The sequence below is a fragment of the Podarcis filfolensis genome, assembly GCF_964270895.1.
Source record: "Podarcis filfolensis genome assembly, chromosome: 2".
NCBI classification, from domain to species: domain Eukaryota; kingdom Metazoa; phylum Chordata; class Lepidosauria; order Squamata; family Lacertidae; genus Podarcis; species Podarcis filfolensis.
Genome location: NC_139605.1, coordinates 56,038,494 through 56,055,358, shown reverse-complemented (window position 1 = coordinate 56,055,358; position 16,865 = coordinate 56,038,494). Strand labels below are relative to the sequence as shown.

The 16,865-nt window shown below is 42.9% G+C and overlaps 1 protein-coding gene and 1 long non-coding RNA gene across 2 annotated transcripts in view; one reads left to right on the top strand and one right to left on the bottom strand.

Annotated features, from left to right (window-relative positions):
• ZFYVE28 (zinc finger FYVE-type containing 28) overlaps nucleotides 1-8,086 on the bottom strand; it is a 28,784-nt gene extending 20,698 nt beyond the window's left edge. The window contains exon 1 of the mRNA XM_083599959.1: nucleotides 7,863-8,086. Coding sequence (XP_083456085.1) covers nucleotides 7,863-7,904 — 42 coding nt within the window. The 5' untranslated portion in view covers nucleotides 7,905-8,086. The remainder of the gene's footprint in view (nucleotides 1-7,862) is intronic.
• Nucleotides 8,087-8,150: 64 nt separating this feature from the next.
• On the top strand, nucleotides 8,151-10,439 carry LOC310756245. The gene is made up of 3 exons (XR_014544773.1): nucleotides 8,151-8,837; nucleotides 9,694-10,285; nucleotides 10,320-10,439. It is a non-coding gene; the product is annotated as an uncharacterized lncRNA (long non-coding RNA).
• The last annotated feature ends 6,426 nt before the right edge of the window (nucleotides 10,440-16,865 follow it).

Sequence of the window (16,865 nt, the reverse complement as noted above, 5' to 3'; positions counted from 1 at the left end):
AAAGTTGGTTGTCCTGGCTGTGAAAACTTGGAGAAAACCCAGCAGCATTAATCATCTCTTTCTCTCGCCACCTCCAATACTGAACCACCAAGAGAGAGAATTCAAACGCGTGATCAGCAGGTTCCGAGTAACAATAATTACTTGAGTTCAACAAAAAAGGAAAACTATGGGAAGGAGATAATGAATCAAACCTTATGTAATATGCAAAATGCTGAAAATTGTATCATATGCCAACATGGCTCAATGGTATAGCACATACTCTGCATACAAAAAGTCCCAGATTCCAATCTCTGGCATCTCCAGTCCGGGTTGAGAAAGACCTGTGCTTGAAACCTTGGGAAGTCAGTACGTAGGCCATGTGCAGGGTGGGGCTAATCCTATGGCCCTCCCAACGTTGTTGGTCTACAACTCTTATTACCCCTAACCATTGGCCATGCTGGCTGGAGCTGATGGCAAGTAGATCCAACAACATCTGGAGGGCCACACTTTGGCCCAGGATTGTCTACACCAGGGCTGACTAGAGAACCAATGGTCTGAGTCACAGTGTAAAGCAGTTCCTTTAAAGCCCTATACGGCCTTGGACCCTCGTACCTACGGGACCGCCTCTCCTGGTATGCCCCACAGAGAAACTTACGGTCTTCAAATAAAAATATCTTGAAGGTCCCAGGCCACAGAGAAGTTAGGCTGGCCTCAACTAGAGCCAGGGCTTTTTCGGCTGTGGCTCCGACCTGGTGGAACACTCTGTCACAAGAGACTAGGGCCCTGCAGGACTTGACATCTTTCCGCAGGGCCTGCAAGACAGAGCTGTTCCGCCAGGCCTTTGGCCAGGGCACAGCCTGACTCCCTCCCTCGGCAATCTTCGCGGAGCTCTGGCCCAATAGTGGCCAGTGGCTTGAACTTAATTAATTTTATAATGAATGATTTTAGAGCGTTGTTTGTGTTGTACTTTTGTATTGTTTTATTGTTGTTAGCCGCCCTGAGCCCAGCTTCGGCTGGGGAGGGCGGGATATAAATAAAATTTATTATTATTATTATTATTATTCCTACATACCTATAGATCAGCAAGACTCATATGGATAACAGCAGTACCATGTGCAATTCATTAGCAGAGTAATTAGGGTGAAAATCCAACACACACCCCAAATTCATTAGGACTCACTTCTAAATAGACTTGGTTAGGATTGCATTATAAATTACATGTTTATTCCACGGTAGCAACTGGACCATATTGTGTTAGCAAACACAAAGCACATTACTGGAAGACATGGCAGAAGACTTAAAAACCAGTGTGAAGGCAGACATGCTTAGCAATATGTGAGTAATCTTGCTTCCATGCAAACATCACAATGACAACCTGTTTTCTCTTCCTGATGGATTTATACTAGACATAAATATACAGCCTTGTTTTATTCAAAATAAGTTGTATCCAAGTAGTCTGTTCAGACAGCACCTACAGATAATTATTACCAAATCTTGAAATACTGGAGAAAAGCCAAGAGACACTCATGCCAATGTTTGAAGAGGACAAGAGCAAGGGCAAGGACTACTATAACATAATTATTTAGCCCAGTGCCAATCCAATGAAAAAGCAATCAAGGGAGCCAAATGATTTCAAAGAGCAAAAAGATCAGATCAATGTTTTGCAGGGAAAGGGTTCTTGTTAAACAAACCCTATTTTAACCTTTTGCTGATATTACAGGTTTAATTGTAAAATGATACCAAGTTAAATGGCCTTGCTAGAACATCTGGAAGATATTGGCTCCCGAGGTTTTTACTGAAGCCCAAGCTAATGAAATGCTGTCTCTCTTTGGAATGGACTTACAGTTCCAACCTAGAGGTGAAGCTGCAGGCTTCTGGGTAATGATGCTCCGCAACACCCAAACTCCCTTCCCCAAGTTCTCTGTAAATAGCATTGGACCCTGACGCCATCTCTTATGTTGCACTGAGCTTTGGAACAGAGAGAACCTTCTCTGACCACTGATCTGTCTAGCTGCAGCTCATCACAATCACAAGATCAACACACTCGTCGGTGGTTTCAACACAAAACCTTTCCTCTACTCTCCGCCCTCAAGTCCTCTGATATGAGCAGAAAACTTGAGAGGGCTGGAGGTGGTTCTCTTGTTTCATGTTCGGCTTTGGAGTAGGCAGAAGCCACACAAATCTTAACACTACTTCAACCTGCTCTGGAAACCAACTTGCTATGAGATAACACCCCCTTATACCTCTCCTTAAAGTGTTTTGTATGAGCACAAGATTTAGAGAAGGCCTTGCGGTGACCACAAGTAATGTCTGGCTAATGAGCAAAGCAAAAACTTGTGGGACCCTGTAAACAGGACATTGTGATGTACCATCATACTGACTAGTAACAGACAGGCAATCGGATCCACAAGATCTGTGCAAACCACAGAGTATGCAGTCAGGATAGCAGAAAGTGGTGTTGATCCACCATTAAAAGAGAGAAAGAGAGATGTATGCTTAAGACATTTGACTTGAAAGTACATAGGAAGTTGCCTTGTATTAAGTCCATGTAGCTTAGTGTTGTCTACACTGATTGGCAGTGGTTCTCCAAGGTTTCAGGCGGGAGGCATTTCCAGCCCAACATGGAAACACCAAGGATTGAACCTGGGACCTTCTGTGTGCAAATCGAGGAGAAGCAAAGAGTTATGTGGGGCAAGAAAGAATTTGTGGCTAACCAATAAAGGTGGCTGACAGCTTTAAGGAGGAAATCACTATCAAAAGATAGTGTTCCTAGAAAAATCATCAGTTCAGGGTCCAGCTTCCTGTTAATTTTAAAAGACATACCAAATGCAGCATAAAAATCATTAGTGAGGAAGTTTTTAGACTACACTAATTACAGCCTGATTCTCTCCGCTGTGATCATGTATTAAAATAATATTCCATAGTTGTTTACTTATGTATTCATTAATTCACACCCAGCTCCATATCTTCTGAACCCATTTCCTGTTGTATTTGCTGCGATTTTCTGTCCTATTTTTTTCAAATAAATTCCTTCCACACTTTTTCCATTCTTTTTCCAAGAAAAGCTTTAATAAAACCTTATTTTTAAAAAGTAATTACAGACTGATTGTATGCAGATTCAGAAGTCTCTTTATGTTCTACAGGACTTGCTCCCAGGTGAGTGAGTATAGCGTTACAGATTTGCAGCAATGTGGCAAGTTAATGCAAGGAAACCTTAGCAAATAATGAATATTCTGAGTATGTAACTGACTGGGCAAGAAATATAAGGGCAAGAAATCCAACACATAGAATCATAGAATTGTAGAGTTGGAAGGGACCCTAAGATTAAGAATTTTGTGCTCTATGGACTGAGCTATCTGCTATCAACAACCCAATCCAAGTGGCTACAAAAGGAGACGCTGCTTTTTAGGCCACCCTAAAATAAAGTTGTGATATTTATTTACATTGTTGATAGCATATTTGAATCATCTGCTCCTTCTGGGGCTCCTATACTAAAAGTACATTTTGCGTTAGCATGCAATGGGCCATGGTGAGCCACCTGGGCTCTCTCTCCAGGGATGCTTAAATGAAGAGTTAGTTTTCAACAACAGTTCTGCAGTTGTGTACTTGGCTAGCTATCGTGGCATACGCAGGTAGGCTATTGGAACTGCTCTCTTAAAGCACAGGAGTGCAGCCCATGGCTCCTGTGTGAATTAGAGCGGGCATATGGCTGGCTCTAGTCACCCCCACTGGCATTCAGGCCCCCCCCCCACAACTGTATGTGGCTGTTCAGGACAAAAAATGTTGCCTATCCCTGAACTACAGAGCTGCGCAAAGATCAACAAGATGCAAGCTTTATCTTTCGAACCAGGGGAGTTCAACTGTCACTCACAAGTGACAATTATGCCCCACTTGTTATTCCCCCTCACACACCCCATTTTGCAATGTGACAAATTAATGCAAGGAAACACGCTCCTTTTCAAAATGCCAGCAATACGCTATTCCCTAAATTCTATTAAGACAGATTGGTCAAGGATAGACGTACGTAACAGATGTTGAATAAACTGGCCTGTGGCCTTCACATTCACTGTCCGCAGAGTTGAACAAATAAATATGACCCCACCACGAGAGAATCAGAGTTCTCTTGGCTCTCCCACAGCTGACAAGCAGGTGAACTGAAGCTCTGTAATGCTACAACGAAGTCAACAAATGACCACACACACAAAGTCTTTATACCGATTTGCCTTTTTATCAATTCTTTATGATACATTTTTCATTCACTCTTGAGAATGTGGATAAGGGCAAGCAAGAGGGGGTGATTCATTGCTGTTTAGGAAAAAAAAAGTTGACCAATAATAAAAAGTTACCTAATGTGATTATGAAATATCTGAAAAGGAACAGAAAAGCAATAATAGGATTCATGAGCAACTATTGTCACTGGTAAGCAGCTAACTGCTATTTTTGGTTCCTTCTGGATAAACAGCCAACAATAAAAAAAACAAGAACTGGATTTTCAAGAGTTCATAGCTACTGGATGTATGAGTCTTGCCAGCCACAGGAATGTTCTCTTCCAAATTTTTTTTCCAAACAATCATGAGCAGTTGGGTCACAAAAATGTTTGTTTGTTTGTTTGTTTAACTATGGCTTAGTTCTTACCAATGTGTTAACATGCATCTGCACTGGAACACATCATGTTTGAATGTTCCTCACCAAAAATAAAAAATCCCTGCATGTAAAAAACTAAGAATTCAGTGTGATGGCTAGTTTTCTATGTGAAATGTGTGTGGTTTCCCCCCCAAATTGAGGAGCATTCACAGCATAATTCTATGCATATCTACTCAGAAGTAAGTCTCACTGAATTCAATGGGACTTACTCCCAGGTAAGGGTGTACACAGGAATATAGTATGGGCAAAATGGCTTTTAAAAAATAAATATGCCCTTCAATCTCAGCCCCAGCAATTGAACAGCAAGGCCTTAAAATCAGCTTCATATTACAGTGGTATCTCAGGTTAAGAACTTAATTCGTTCTGGAGGTCCATTCTTAACCTGAAACTGTTCTTTACCTGAAGCACCACTTTAGCTAATGGGGCCTCCTGCTGCCGCCGCGCCGCTGGAGCACAATTTCTGTTCTCATCCTGAAGAAAAGTTCTTAACCCGAGGTAATATTTCTGGGTTAGCGGAGTCTGTAACCTGAAGCGTATGTAACCTGAAGCGTATGTAACCCAAGGTACCACTGTATTTCTGGGTCAGCGGAGTCTGTAACCTGAAGTGTCTGTAACCCGAGATACCACTGTAGTAGCATAAGAGGAAACTAAGCACCTTGTACTAAAAGCAAGACCTACAGGTTTTCTCTTCTCAATGCTTAGATTTGAACCCATATGCACTATATTCTTTGTACGTCACCATTGTTGCAACATTTATTTATTTCACAATATTTATATCCCACTTGACTGTAATAAAACCTCAAAGCGATTTACAACACACTGTACTGTTCATAGAGTATGACGAATGGATCAGATAGTCGTTTCACCTACCTAGTTTAGTATGCAATCTCTGACTTTAAGTGTCAAAAAAATAAAAAAATATAAATGAACTATATAAAATAGTCCCTTCCTTTCTCCCTGAAACATGCCAGTCACTTGACCCCCACATTAGAGGGTGGATTAATTCCCAAAGTAGCCTTCACACCTATTCCCCAAATCTGCTGGCATTTTATTATTCCTGCTCCAAGTAATCTAGTCTCACACATACCGTAACTGTCAAAATCCATTTGAATGCTGCTCTACTTTAGGCCTCAAACAAGTTCTGAGGCAGAGAATTCCACAACACATTTTTACTTTTATCAGCAAATTGTAGGCTGTAATCCATACCTCTTTGCTCCTATTGCCAATTATTGTTTTGCTTATATAAAATAATAACTCTCTCAATCATAAAGTGGGTTTTTTAGCTCTGCCCCTAAAACAATGATGGAGAAACAGTGACTTTTTCCTTCCTAGAATACAAGGTGGTTTAGAAAATTAAAGCTCATCCAGCACAGTAAGTTTAGTGTCAACCAGCTGAGCTATCTAGCACACAACATAAACCTAGGTTTATTCCCTAGAGTAGAGCTAGCAACCCCGGTTCTGTTTACTAATTACACCTTGGTATATGCTTGGCTGAGTGAAATATGAGTCATAAACAAGTCAGCAGGAAGTCAACCCCCTGCCAGCCAATAGATGACACCGATCCCTGTAGAGCCAGTTGCATCCACCCACAAACTTCAGTTTCACCCTTGCAAAGAAGTGATGGCACAACACCTATTTACACACAAACTTCAGGCTCTCAGTTCCATCCACAACTGGCCCAGATCTCCCTCTCCTAAACAAGTGGTATGGGGCAGCTGTGTTTGGCCACAAGGTCTGGCCTACAAGCCCCCTCCCCCATGGACTAAAATAAAGTGAGACTAAAATACTTTCATTTAGCATAGGGTTTGGCTGACTCCTAAAACCTGCTATCAGTTACCACACAGCTGGTTTTTCACTGCGCTTATTGGTCTGTTTTGGCTTTAATCTCTCCTGTTGCTGGCTGTTTTGAGCAGCTTTTTAACGTGTTAGAAAGGCAGGAGATGAGTGTTTTCAGCAATACATACCTTGATCTGTCACATAAACCCTTTTCTTTACCCATATGAAATGTATGTCTCCATTATGGTAGTCACGGACCTGGATGAAAACTCTAGAAGAAATCCTTAGAGCAAACCTAACCAGTACAGAGACGCTGTGGGGGATCTTCTAGTGCCACTACTGGCAGAAGGTGACAGACAGGAAAAAAGTAGAACATCACAAACCCACATGCTTACCCTGGAGCTTAGAAACAGCATGCCATCTACGGCACAGAAGGTGGTGAATTATTTGAAGGGCTGACACACAGGTGGAGCAAATTTGATTTGTTGCTTGGTTCGGGGAGGACCCAAAGCAATGGGTTCAAGTTACAAGGAAGGGGATTTCTCAACATTAGGAAGAAGTGCTTGATGGTATGAGCAGTTCTCTAGCAGAACAGGCTGCTTTAAAAGCTGGTGGGCTTTCCTAATGAGGTGTTTAAGCAGAGGCTGAATGAAGGATGCTATTGAACTGGGTTTCCTGCTTGGGAAGGAAGGGGTTGGACTAGATGATATCGGGGATCCCCTCTTGCAAGACTGGGATTCTAGGAAAGTCGAGAAAGAAGCCACCCCACCCCGCACCACAGAGCTCTTGACTGCCAGAGACAACAGCCACTGAAGGGAGCAAGGTCTCCACACCTCTAAGGTCTTAAGGCTCCAGGTTTACCGGCAGGCGAGAGGACAAAGTGGCGGTAGACGAATGAAGAAACAAATACAAAGGCGTACACAAAGACACACCTGTGTACACTTATGTCATTCCCGAAGAGCTACAACATCAAAGGCTCCTATACTCAGCAAATCACCTACCACGCATTAAAACTCTCATTTCACCCCCAAGCGGGTATTGGAAAGGTGGGGGGGGGGCTCATTCTTAACACCCTTTTACCACCCAGTTTGTGAAGGCAGCTGGGAGAGGGGCGTTTTAAGAAGTTGGGAGACTAACTCAGCTGTAATCCTCGACCCTGATTTGGCAGCGTCCGCGTGATCAGGATCGCTGCCGCGAAAGAGAAGCAACTCCCGAGGAGTCCGAATTAAAACGGAGGATTCCCTTCAGAGCCTTAGAGCGAAAAGCGAGGTGGGTCGCGGACGGGACGCGGGGAGCGAAGACCGAGGCGCGAGAAGCCCCCCCCCCCCGAAACATGCCGAGAAGAGAAAAAGGAGCCCTCACCGGGCCTAGCCCACAGACAGTGAGAAAGAAACCGAGCGCGAGCCCGTCGGGGAGCCCGTCCCGGGCTGGGAAGAGCCCCTTCTCGGAGCCCCCAGCCTCACCTTGGGTCTATGCAGCCATCTGCGGACGGCGGCGGGCAGCATGGCTCGAGCTCGGTGCGCGTCGGCGGCGTCGGCGTCGGTGGGAGAAAGCGCTCTGACTCCAGCAGACACACCTGAGCCGTCTGCGCTCCGCCGCCTGCGCCTGGGGCTGCCCTTTGGCGCCTCCCCGGGGCGGGTCGAGGCGGGGCTTCGGGCTCCAGGAGCGGGACATGGGAGCACCCGCACGCTTTTATCCCCGCCCTGCTCCGACGCTCGCTTGGCTGACGCCCCCTAGCGCGCGCGCGCGAGTTGGCGGCCTCGAAGGGGCGGCGTGGGGTCTCCGCCCACCTAGCAGAGCAGGAGGACACCAGCGGCTCCCTGCGAAACGTGCGGAACAGCACTAGTCTCCGAGGGGTGGGGAGCGAGCGAGCGGGGAGGGGGTCGGGAGTAACTTTCCGCCCTCCGAGGGGGCCATAGGAGCCAACCCCCCCATAAAATATTTGAAGGGGCCGGACCACCCCAGAGTTTATGGGCATTGCCATTCAAATAGTGTGCTTGCACCTCATCATGTGATCGATTATGCGGGGCGGGGCTTACCTGCCCCCCTCTATTTTATTCAAGTTGGCACCCCTGGAGAGGGCCTTCAGAGTTTGGAGAAAGAGATCCTATTGTGATGATGATCGAGCGTCAAAGTCCTTTTTGTCTGTCCGCCCTCGCGGGGTGGGGGGCTGCCTTTTCAGGGGTGTTGTTTGGCCGGGCTGGTATCCTAGCTGGGTGCGGGGCTCCCGGAGTAGGTAGATATGAAAGGGCGCGCCGATGTGCCCGGTTTAGGGGCGCCATTTCGGAAGGGGGGCACGATATATTATTTCGTTTGCTACCTTTCTGTGTCCTGCTTTTTCTTCCCAAGCGGGCTCCCATCCAGGCACCGACAGACTCAATCTAGACCGGCTGAGTTTTCACTTTACTGCATCTTGTCCCTTCAGAACATGCCCTGAGGTCTGACTCCAGCTTCAAACTTCAGTTGTATGTTTTAACAACAGGATTTGTTATTTCCTAGCTTTCTGATCCTTTGTTCTTTCTTTATTATCCTTTATGATGGCTGCAACAACCTTATCAGCACACACTAAACAACCAGGCATACACACAGAGAGAGAAGAATGTGAACACACACACAGCGTTAGCATTTCATTTCACTTCATTTTGCCAATAGTTGCCATATAAATTAGAGGTAACCAGCCAGAAACAAGTGTGTTTCTTAATATAGGAACCGGATATAAGAACAGTACCCCCAGTTACCTTCTTTCTTAACTGGAGATGCAGCAACAGGAAAAGCTGCCCCAGTTGGATTTCAGCTTCTCTTACAGAGTACTGCCAGTGAAAAGGCAGGAACAGATGAGGTTAGATATCTGATGCCTTGTTGGCTCCCTAAACCAGCATCAGAGGAAGATATGCAGGCGGGAGGGAGAGCCTACAGGTTTGCCAGGGCTTATGTTTCCCTGGAAATGCTTGCCTCCTAATGCTAGCTCTATGGGGACAAGCTGTGGATATTCAGGTGGGTGCTGGGGGGGGGCATCTTCTAAAACACTGTATTATTAATCCACATGCTGTGCCTTGGCCTTTAAAACAGACTCTAGAGTAGAGACCAATTTAACAAACACACATTGCCCACCCCCATTCAGTGAATTGTTACTGTATCTTTAAGATGAATATACTCTCCTGATGCCTCAGCCATCGTTTATTATCACATTTTATCTCTGTTTCCTTTATTCAAGCCTCTGTTGATGTTTAAAACCTGTTTTTAAACCTGTCTTCTCTTTTCTCCCTCCCCTCCCCGGACTTCATGCAATTCCAGGATTGCGATGTGGCACAACAAATCTTCCAAAGAGGGCTGATAGTGATGACAGCATTACATTTTTATGTATACCATATAGGAAGATATACACATATACAGAGAGAGAGAGAAAAAAAATTATACATGGAATTATGGCTTTTGGTGTGGAAAGTAGCTATAAAATACGTATTTGAACAATGCCAGTTAGGGTTATGTGGTTTCAAACTACCTGCTGCTATTAAACACTAAAACGGATTTTTCTCTTTACCTGTATTCACTGTCCCATAGGTAATTATGTAGCATTTCCTGAAGTAGTTACGCAAGTTCTGCTCTGGGGGCTTTGCTGGCAATGGGAGTTTATTGACCAATTGGATGTTTTGCAGATAAGACAGGTGGAAGGAAGAGCTGCTGCCACTACTGTGTGGTGTTATAAACCTCACCACTTTCACTTCCTATCTAAATTGCCAGACAGCTGCTCTTGGGGGGGGTTCCTGCCCTCCATGACCAGAGGCTGGATCTACAATGCATTGATGGCACAGCGCAAGTATGAATGTTACTTAAGATGTCACTTGATATTTTTATGTAAAATATTTGAATACTACAATTCCATTAAGTATATCCAGAGTAGTTTGGTATTAAGAGTAGAGTAGTATCCAGAGTAGTTTGGTATTAAGATTATCCTGCTTGCTTGCCATGGTATCTAAGATGGTAAGGTGCTACAAGCAAAAATCATAGCTCATTGAGCACCAGCTGGAGGAAAAGGCCCGTGAAATAAAATCTGGCCATAAACAGCCCTGAGTGCTCACTGGAAGGACAGATCCTGAAGCTGAGGCTCCAATACTTTGGCCACCTCATGAGAAGAGAAGATTCCCTGGGAAAAGACCCTGATGTTGGGAAAGATTGAGGGCACAAGGAGAAGGGGACGACAGAGGACAAGATGGCTGGACAATGTTCTCGAAGCTACCAACATGAGTTTGACCAAACTGTGGGAGGCAATGGAAGACAGGAGTGCCTGGCGTGCTCTGTTCCATGGAGTCACAAAGAGTTGGACACGACTAAACAACTAAACAACAACAACAAAAATTTTAAGGAATCATTAGTTCCTTGATACATAACAATTTATAATAATTTTATAACTGTCCCACCCTACCCATAACTTTTGGGGCACAATCCCTGTCCCAGAACACTGACAATAACAAGGATCTCCCTGAGGGTATTTCTTAACAGCCCATATCTTTAAACAAAAACGTCTTGGGGACGGTAGTAAGCATATGAAAAAAGTATCACTGAAATAGCAAGAGGTTTCTCTTTCCACCTTTTTGGGGGGGAGGGAGTAGCTTGAGGATGTTTCTACAAAGCAAGGGTGTTCTTTATCCCCCTTATTATTCGGAATCCCTTTGCCATGGCTGTTAGAAAATATATATACATCATCAAGTGATAACTGTACAGGGGAAGGAACGTCCTACCAACATTTCTGTGAATGATGCAGCATTAATATTATCAAATGCCATATGCACAACTTCATATATTAGGAAGTAATTGGATTTACGGTATATGAGGTGGCAGGCCTAAAATTAAGTATAAAAATGCAAAACTATGTATAAATATTGCTACCAAAATTCAAACAAATCCAGCAAAGTCTAGATGTTCCAATTTGCCATGAACAATTTAAATATTTGTGAATAATCATTTCTTTTTTTAAAAAAAGAAAGTTTGTTTAACTCTACTATTGGGCACATTAAGGGGGAATTTTTTAAAATGGAGTAAATTAAAATATTGGGTATCATCTCTGCTGTGAAAATGAGAAGTCTACCGAAGTCTACCCAAACTAGTTTCAATTCATGCTCATTTAGATTCCTGCAGGAAAAGCCGGTGGTGTGGCAGAGCTATAGTAACCCCCACCCCCAACATCGCTGTGTTTTTCCTGGGGGGGGGGAGTGGGATATAAATAACAATAAAATACCAGCACGTGTCCAGCACACAGTGCACGTGTGTGGCTCTTTTGACTAGAAGCTGAATTCCAAGGAAAGCAATATTTGTCTGTTTCTCATATCCTGAGGGTGTGCTTGACAGGAAGTCAGCGTGGTTTATGGGAAATGGTGACACAGGTACTTGTACTTGTCCAGAAATACAACTCAACAGCTGTGCAGGGAAGCAGGAATTAGTTCTCTAGTAGCTGGTTTCAGCTTCCTGATAGGATCTTTGAAGTATCTTTTCTCTACTAATCCCACCCTCCAACGGCTTTTAAGTCCCATTATGTTCTATCTGTGCACATCATTCCATTGGGCTGCAGCTATTCTTTTAAGGAATGTGGTTAATTGATCAACTTTGAACATCATTGAAACGTGACAGGAGCCTGGGTTGACTTGCCCCACCCCTTAATTGCAGGTGTCAGTTATCAAAATCCTGGCTCAATTTAAAACAGGCGATGTGGTTTCAAAGGAAGAATGGGAGCGCATTCTGAAGCATGCTCCCGATCCTTCCTAGCCAGCCCAGTTTGAATTCAAGTTTGACTGCAAAAGCAGAATCTTCCTTTGAACAAACCACACCTTTGAAAGAAGAATAGGAAGTGTGCAGTAATTTGGCACATTTCTCTTTCTCTGCAATTGTAACAGCAGCTGGAAAGGAAGATTTGGGAGCACATTTAAGAGTGCACTGCTGGTCCTTCCTTTTCAGATTTGCTCTGCAGGTTCAGTGAGGTTAGGTGCACAGGTGTGTGTGGTTTAGCCTAAACTAAGCTGTAGGCCAAAGTGGGAGGCCTAATGGACCAGAGGTTTCTCACTACCAATTTAAAATAACCCAAGGAATGGTGTCAGGAGGTGAGCAGCTGCTGTAACTGGTAAAATATTATTGATAAGGAGGTTGCTATTCACCATTTTAGAGGTTTATGTAAACACTACTAGACTGGATAGTACTTTTGTTTTCAGTTTCAATATTAACTAAAAAATATGAGTACACACACATATATATGCTTTGAGCATGATTACCTGTATTTCTCTTATTGCAATTTTATAAAAAGCATAGTATTTAAATCAGCCTGTGTCTCTAGACGCATCTAAGATGAGCAAAGAATCATCTCCAGAAGCTCATCACATGATTATAAGAAACAGCTACTCAGGGCAGGAATTCTTTAATCATTTGTGCATGGTGATGAAGGTTTGGAAAGTTTTCCATTTTTAGAAATGAATTTTCATAAAATTCATTAGTAATGGGCCAAGCACTCCCCAGACAGGTTAAAGGCTATTCAATGTTACCATGTGCTGCTCCCCTGTTGAAGAAGGCAGCTGCCAGTGGACCAGCACTCATAATTATGTTATTGTTGTTCTTGTTTAGATTTTTCATCCAGATAGGGACTGGAAGGTGTTTAAAAGATACTTGCAAAACCATATCGAAAAATCAGAACTCCTATTAGAATAAACAAGTTCCGTTTCAAATACTGAAATACTAAATAAGATGGATAACAATGTGTAATAGAAAAAGAAGTATGAAATTAGGCTAAAGGTGTGTGAAAGAAAGTAATAGAAGTGGAAAGAAATTGCAATTGAGTAGATGGAAGTCTAACACAAAGGGGGGGGGGTGAGGGGTGGTAGATGCTGATGGGAAAAGGAATTATTTGTGGGATTGAGTAAGTATGTTTGAACACTTTTAAGGATTGTATGAAATGTATGTTTGTATGCTTGTATATTTGTAATATATGTGTATTAATGATGAATTATTTTAACAATAAAAACTTATTAATTAAAAAAAAAAAGATTTTTCATCCCTTCCTTCAAAAGGTGGAGGTAAACAACAACAACAATAATATATTTTCCCCAGCCACCCAACAGAATATTAACAAAACCATACAAAACTTTTTGAATTTTTTTAAAACAAACAAATATTTTCACAAGTAAATAATTTCAAGGTTAAGCTGTAGGCAGTGACATCCTGCTGTTGATGTTCCACCCGTGATGTGTGTGTGGATCTGGCTATGGATCTGGAAGATCTCCAGCACCCTTGTTGCTTCCACCCCAGTGGAGGCTGGTCCATTCGGACAGTCCCACCAACCTCAGCCTCCCTTCAATTTGCCTCCACCCACCTGCCTTTGTTACTTATAACCAATACAGGGTGTAGCACTGCCTTTCAGCTTCCTCCTCCTTAGTCTCAGTGTTTCCCTTGTAGATCTCCGCTGAGGGGAAGAAGGGGGACAAAACTGGAATTAGTTGGCTCACCCTGTCATTGACTTGGGCTCCACCTGCTGTTGGCCTTCTGCCCTACCAGTCTCAGTGGGCACCAGCCACCATTGTCTCACACCTCCAGGGAGGGCCAGAAACAACAGAAGCCCTGAAGCTGGCACAGTAATTTCTCTCCCACTGGATTCAACATAAGGCCAGGGAGGAGAAGGAAAAGGCTCACCCTCCCACTCTGGCCACAGCCGGCCAGCAAGTAGGGTTCCAGATGTGGCAATTGCTCTCCCATGGACTCAGCCACAACCTCCCTTGGATTGATCTCACGATGAGTAAACAGCTGCAGTGGATATACAGTGGTACCTCTACTTACGAACTAAATTAGTTCCGGAGGTCCGTTCTTAACCTGAAACTGTTCTTAACTAGAGATGTGCTTTCGCTAATGGGGCCTCTTGCTGTCACTGCGCCACCAGCACATGATTTCCATTCTCATCCTGGGGCAAAGTTCTCAACTCGAGGTAAATCTTCCAGGTTAGCAGAGTTTGTAACCTGAAGTGTTTGTAACCTGAGGCGTTTGTAACTCGAGCTACTACTGTAGTACTAATCAAAAGTTTTCAAAGCTGGCTGCAGAGTTTTCAGTGCCTTCATTTCCCCACTCAAAATCTAAATAATATAAAGGAAATATATGACATTAGCAAGTCTTACAATGATCTGGTTAACTACAATAACAAGTCCCCCCCCCCGCTTTTTTTGTAATGAACACAATATCTTTGTTGTTGTTGTTTTTTCATGGGTACTATTTCTTATTTCTTCTTCCTTTTCGTGTCTTACCTTGCTCTGGGCACTTGTAATTTTGTACTTTTTATTTTTCAATAAAGAATAAAAAAAAAACCTAATGCTTTTCCAAGTGCTCCAATGAAAACCCAACCAACACTTTAAATCTGTTTGAATATATCATTGAAACAACATGTAGTTTATTGATTTTATTTCCTATTCAATTATTTCAGTAAAAACTTTTGGGTACTGGAAAAAAATCCAATCCATACAGTGTACAAATGTGGCATACAATTATTATCATTATTTTAAGGTATGAAATAAATATTTAGTAGTTCAGATCCCTTATCAATTTAAGGCAGCAGAAAACTTTCACGAAAATTTTACTGACGCAACGTTTTCTAGAACATCCACATCCCTGCTTGTGGATAAATGACATGTGCTACAGGTAACACAACAGACTTCAATCTCTCATTGCTACTAGGCATGAGGGCTATGTTCTACATTGTCAGAGGCAGCAGGTCTCTGAATGCCAGCTGCTGGAGAGAACAAGTGGGAGAGGGCTGTTGTGCTCATGTCCTGCTTACAAGCTTCCCAGAGGCATCTGGTTGAGATGGACTAGATGGGCCTTTGGTCTGATTCAGAAGGGCTGCAGTGGTACCTCTGGTTGCGAATGGGATCCATTCCAGAGGCCCATTCGCAACATGAAAGGAACACAACCCGCAGTGGCGCGTCTGCGCACGCGCGGGTTGCGATTCGCCGCTTCTGCACATGACATAATTTTGAGCATCTGTGCATGCGCGAGCAGCGAAACCTGGAAGTAACCCTTTCCAGTACTTCCGGGTCACCGCGGGATGTAACCTGAAAGAACGTAACATGAAGCAGATGTAACATGAGGTATGACTTTATTATGTTCGTATGGTGTTCTGCCATTCTCTCTTCTCCCATTTCCTGCAAGGTAAACCATCTGGTGTTTAAAATATGCCTGCAACATTTCCTGCAACAATTCTGCTTATTGTCACCTTTGGCATCCAGCTGAAACTGCTGTGATGCATCTTCAATTATCTACAGCCATCCTGGTCAGCAATACTATCCTCACACGTCTGGAGGGGTAGGCCTGTCCTTGCTTACTGACAGCCCCCTCTTTCAAAATAGCTACCAATCACTTTTAAAAACAACAAATATTTGCCTTTTTCATTCAGCAGAGGGAGCCTGAAGCAGCTCTTAAGACATGACAATAGTGTGATGCAGCAGCGAATAAAGAGAACACTATTCTAGGTTGCCTCAACAGAAGTCTAGTGTCCAGATCAAGGGAAGTAATAGTACTACTCTACTCTGCCTTGGTCAGACCACACCTGGAATACTGTGTCCAGTTCTGGGCACCACAATTTAAGAAGGCTGCTGACAAGCTGGAATGTGTGCAGAAGAGGGCAACCAAGATGATCAAGTATCTAGAAACTAAGTCTTATGAGGAACGCTTGAAGTAGCTGGGTATGTTTAGCCTAGAGGAGATATGATAGCCATCTTCAAATATCTGTTTGTTTGTTTTTAAATGATATTTATTCAGAATTTCAAAAGTACAAGAAAAAGGACAAAAAATAAGGGGAAAAAAAGAACAAATACATCACAACAACAAAAAAACAAAAAGAAAAAAACAAAAAAAAAACAAATCCCATATTACATCTTTTCATTTGCTTATTTCTTTGACCTCCTCACACCTCCCTTTTTGTATTCTAATTTAATTCGTTGTTTCAGCAAATTATTTCCGTCTTTCTCAATTCTTATTTAAATAGTCTAACCTATTAATTAACTCAACAAATCCTTTCCATCTTTTGCCATATTCTGTTATTCAATTTACCTTGATTTATTTAACCTTGTCTTACCATAAAAAGAAAACCTTAAAGTTCAAAATTTAAGACATATTTATACATAACTCCTTATATCCTTTCTACTACAGCCAGATAATTCCATTCCAACATTTCCCCTAATATTTCATTAGTTTTACACTAATTCCAAAAATAAAAAGAAAATTTTCCTTTTATAGGCTTTTTTCTTCTTCTAATTTTTATCCAACGTCCCTTCTTCCTGGTCTTGGGTTATGTCAGTCCTTACTGTCCATTCCATCCAGTCCATCAACCTGGTGATCTTGTGTCCGAGGCCCTTAAGTCTCTTCTATGCCTCTTCTGCAGATTTTCTTCTTCTTGTTTATGCTTACACTTTTCCTTATCTTTTGTTGGTTTCTTTCTTAATTTC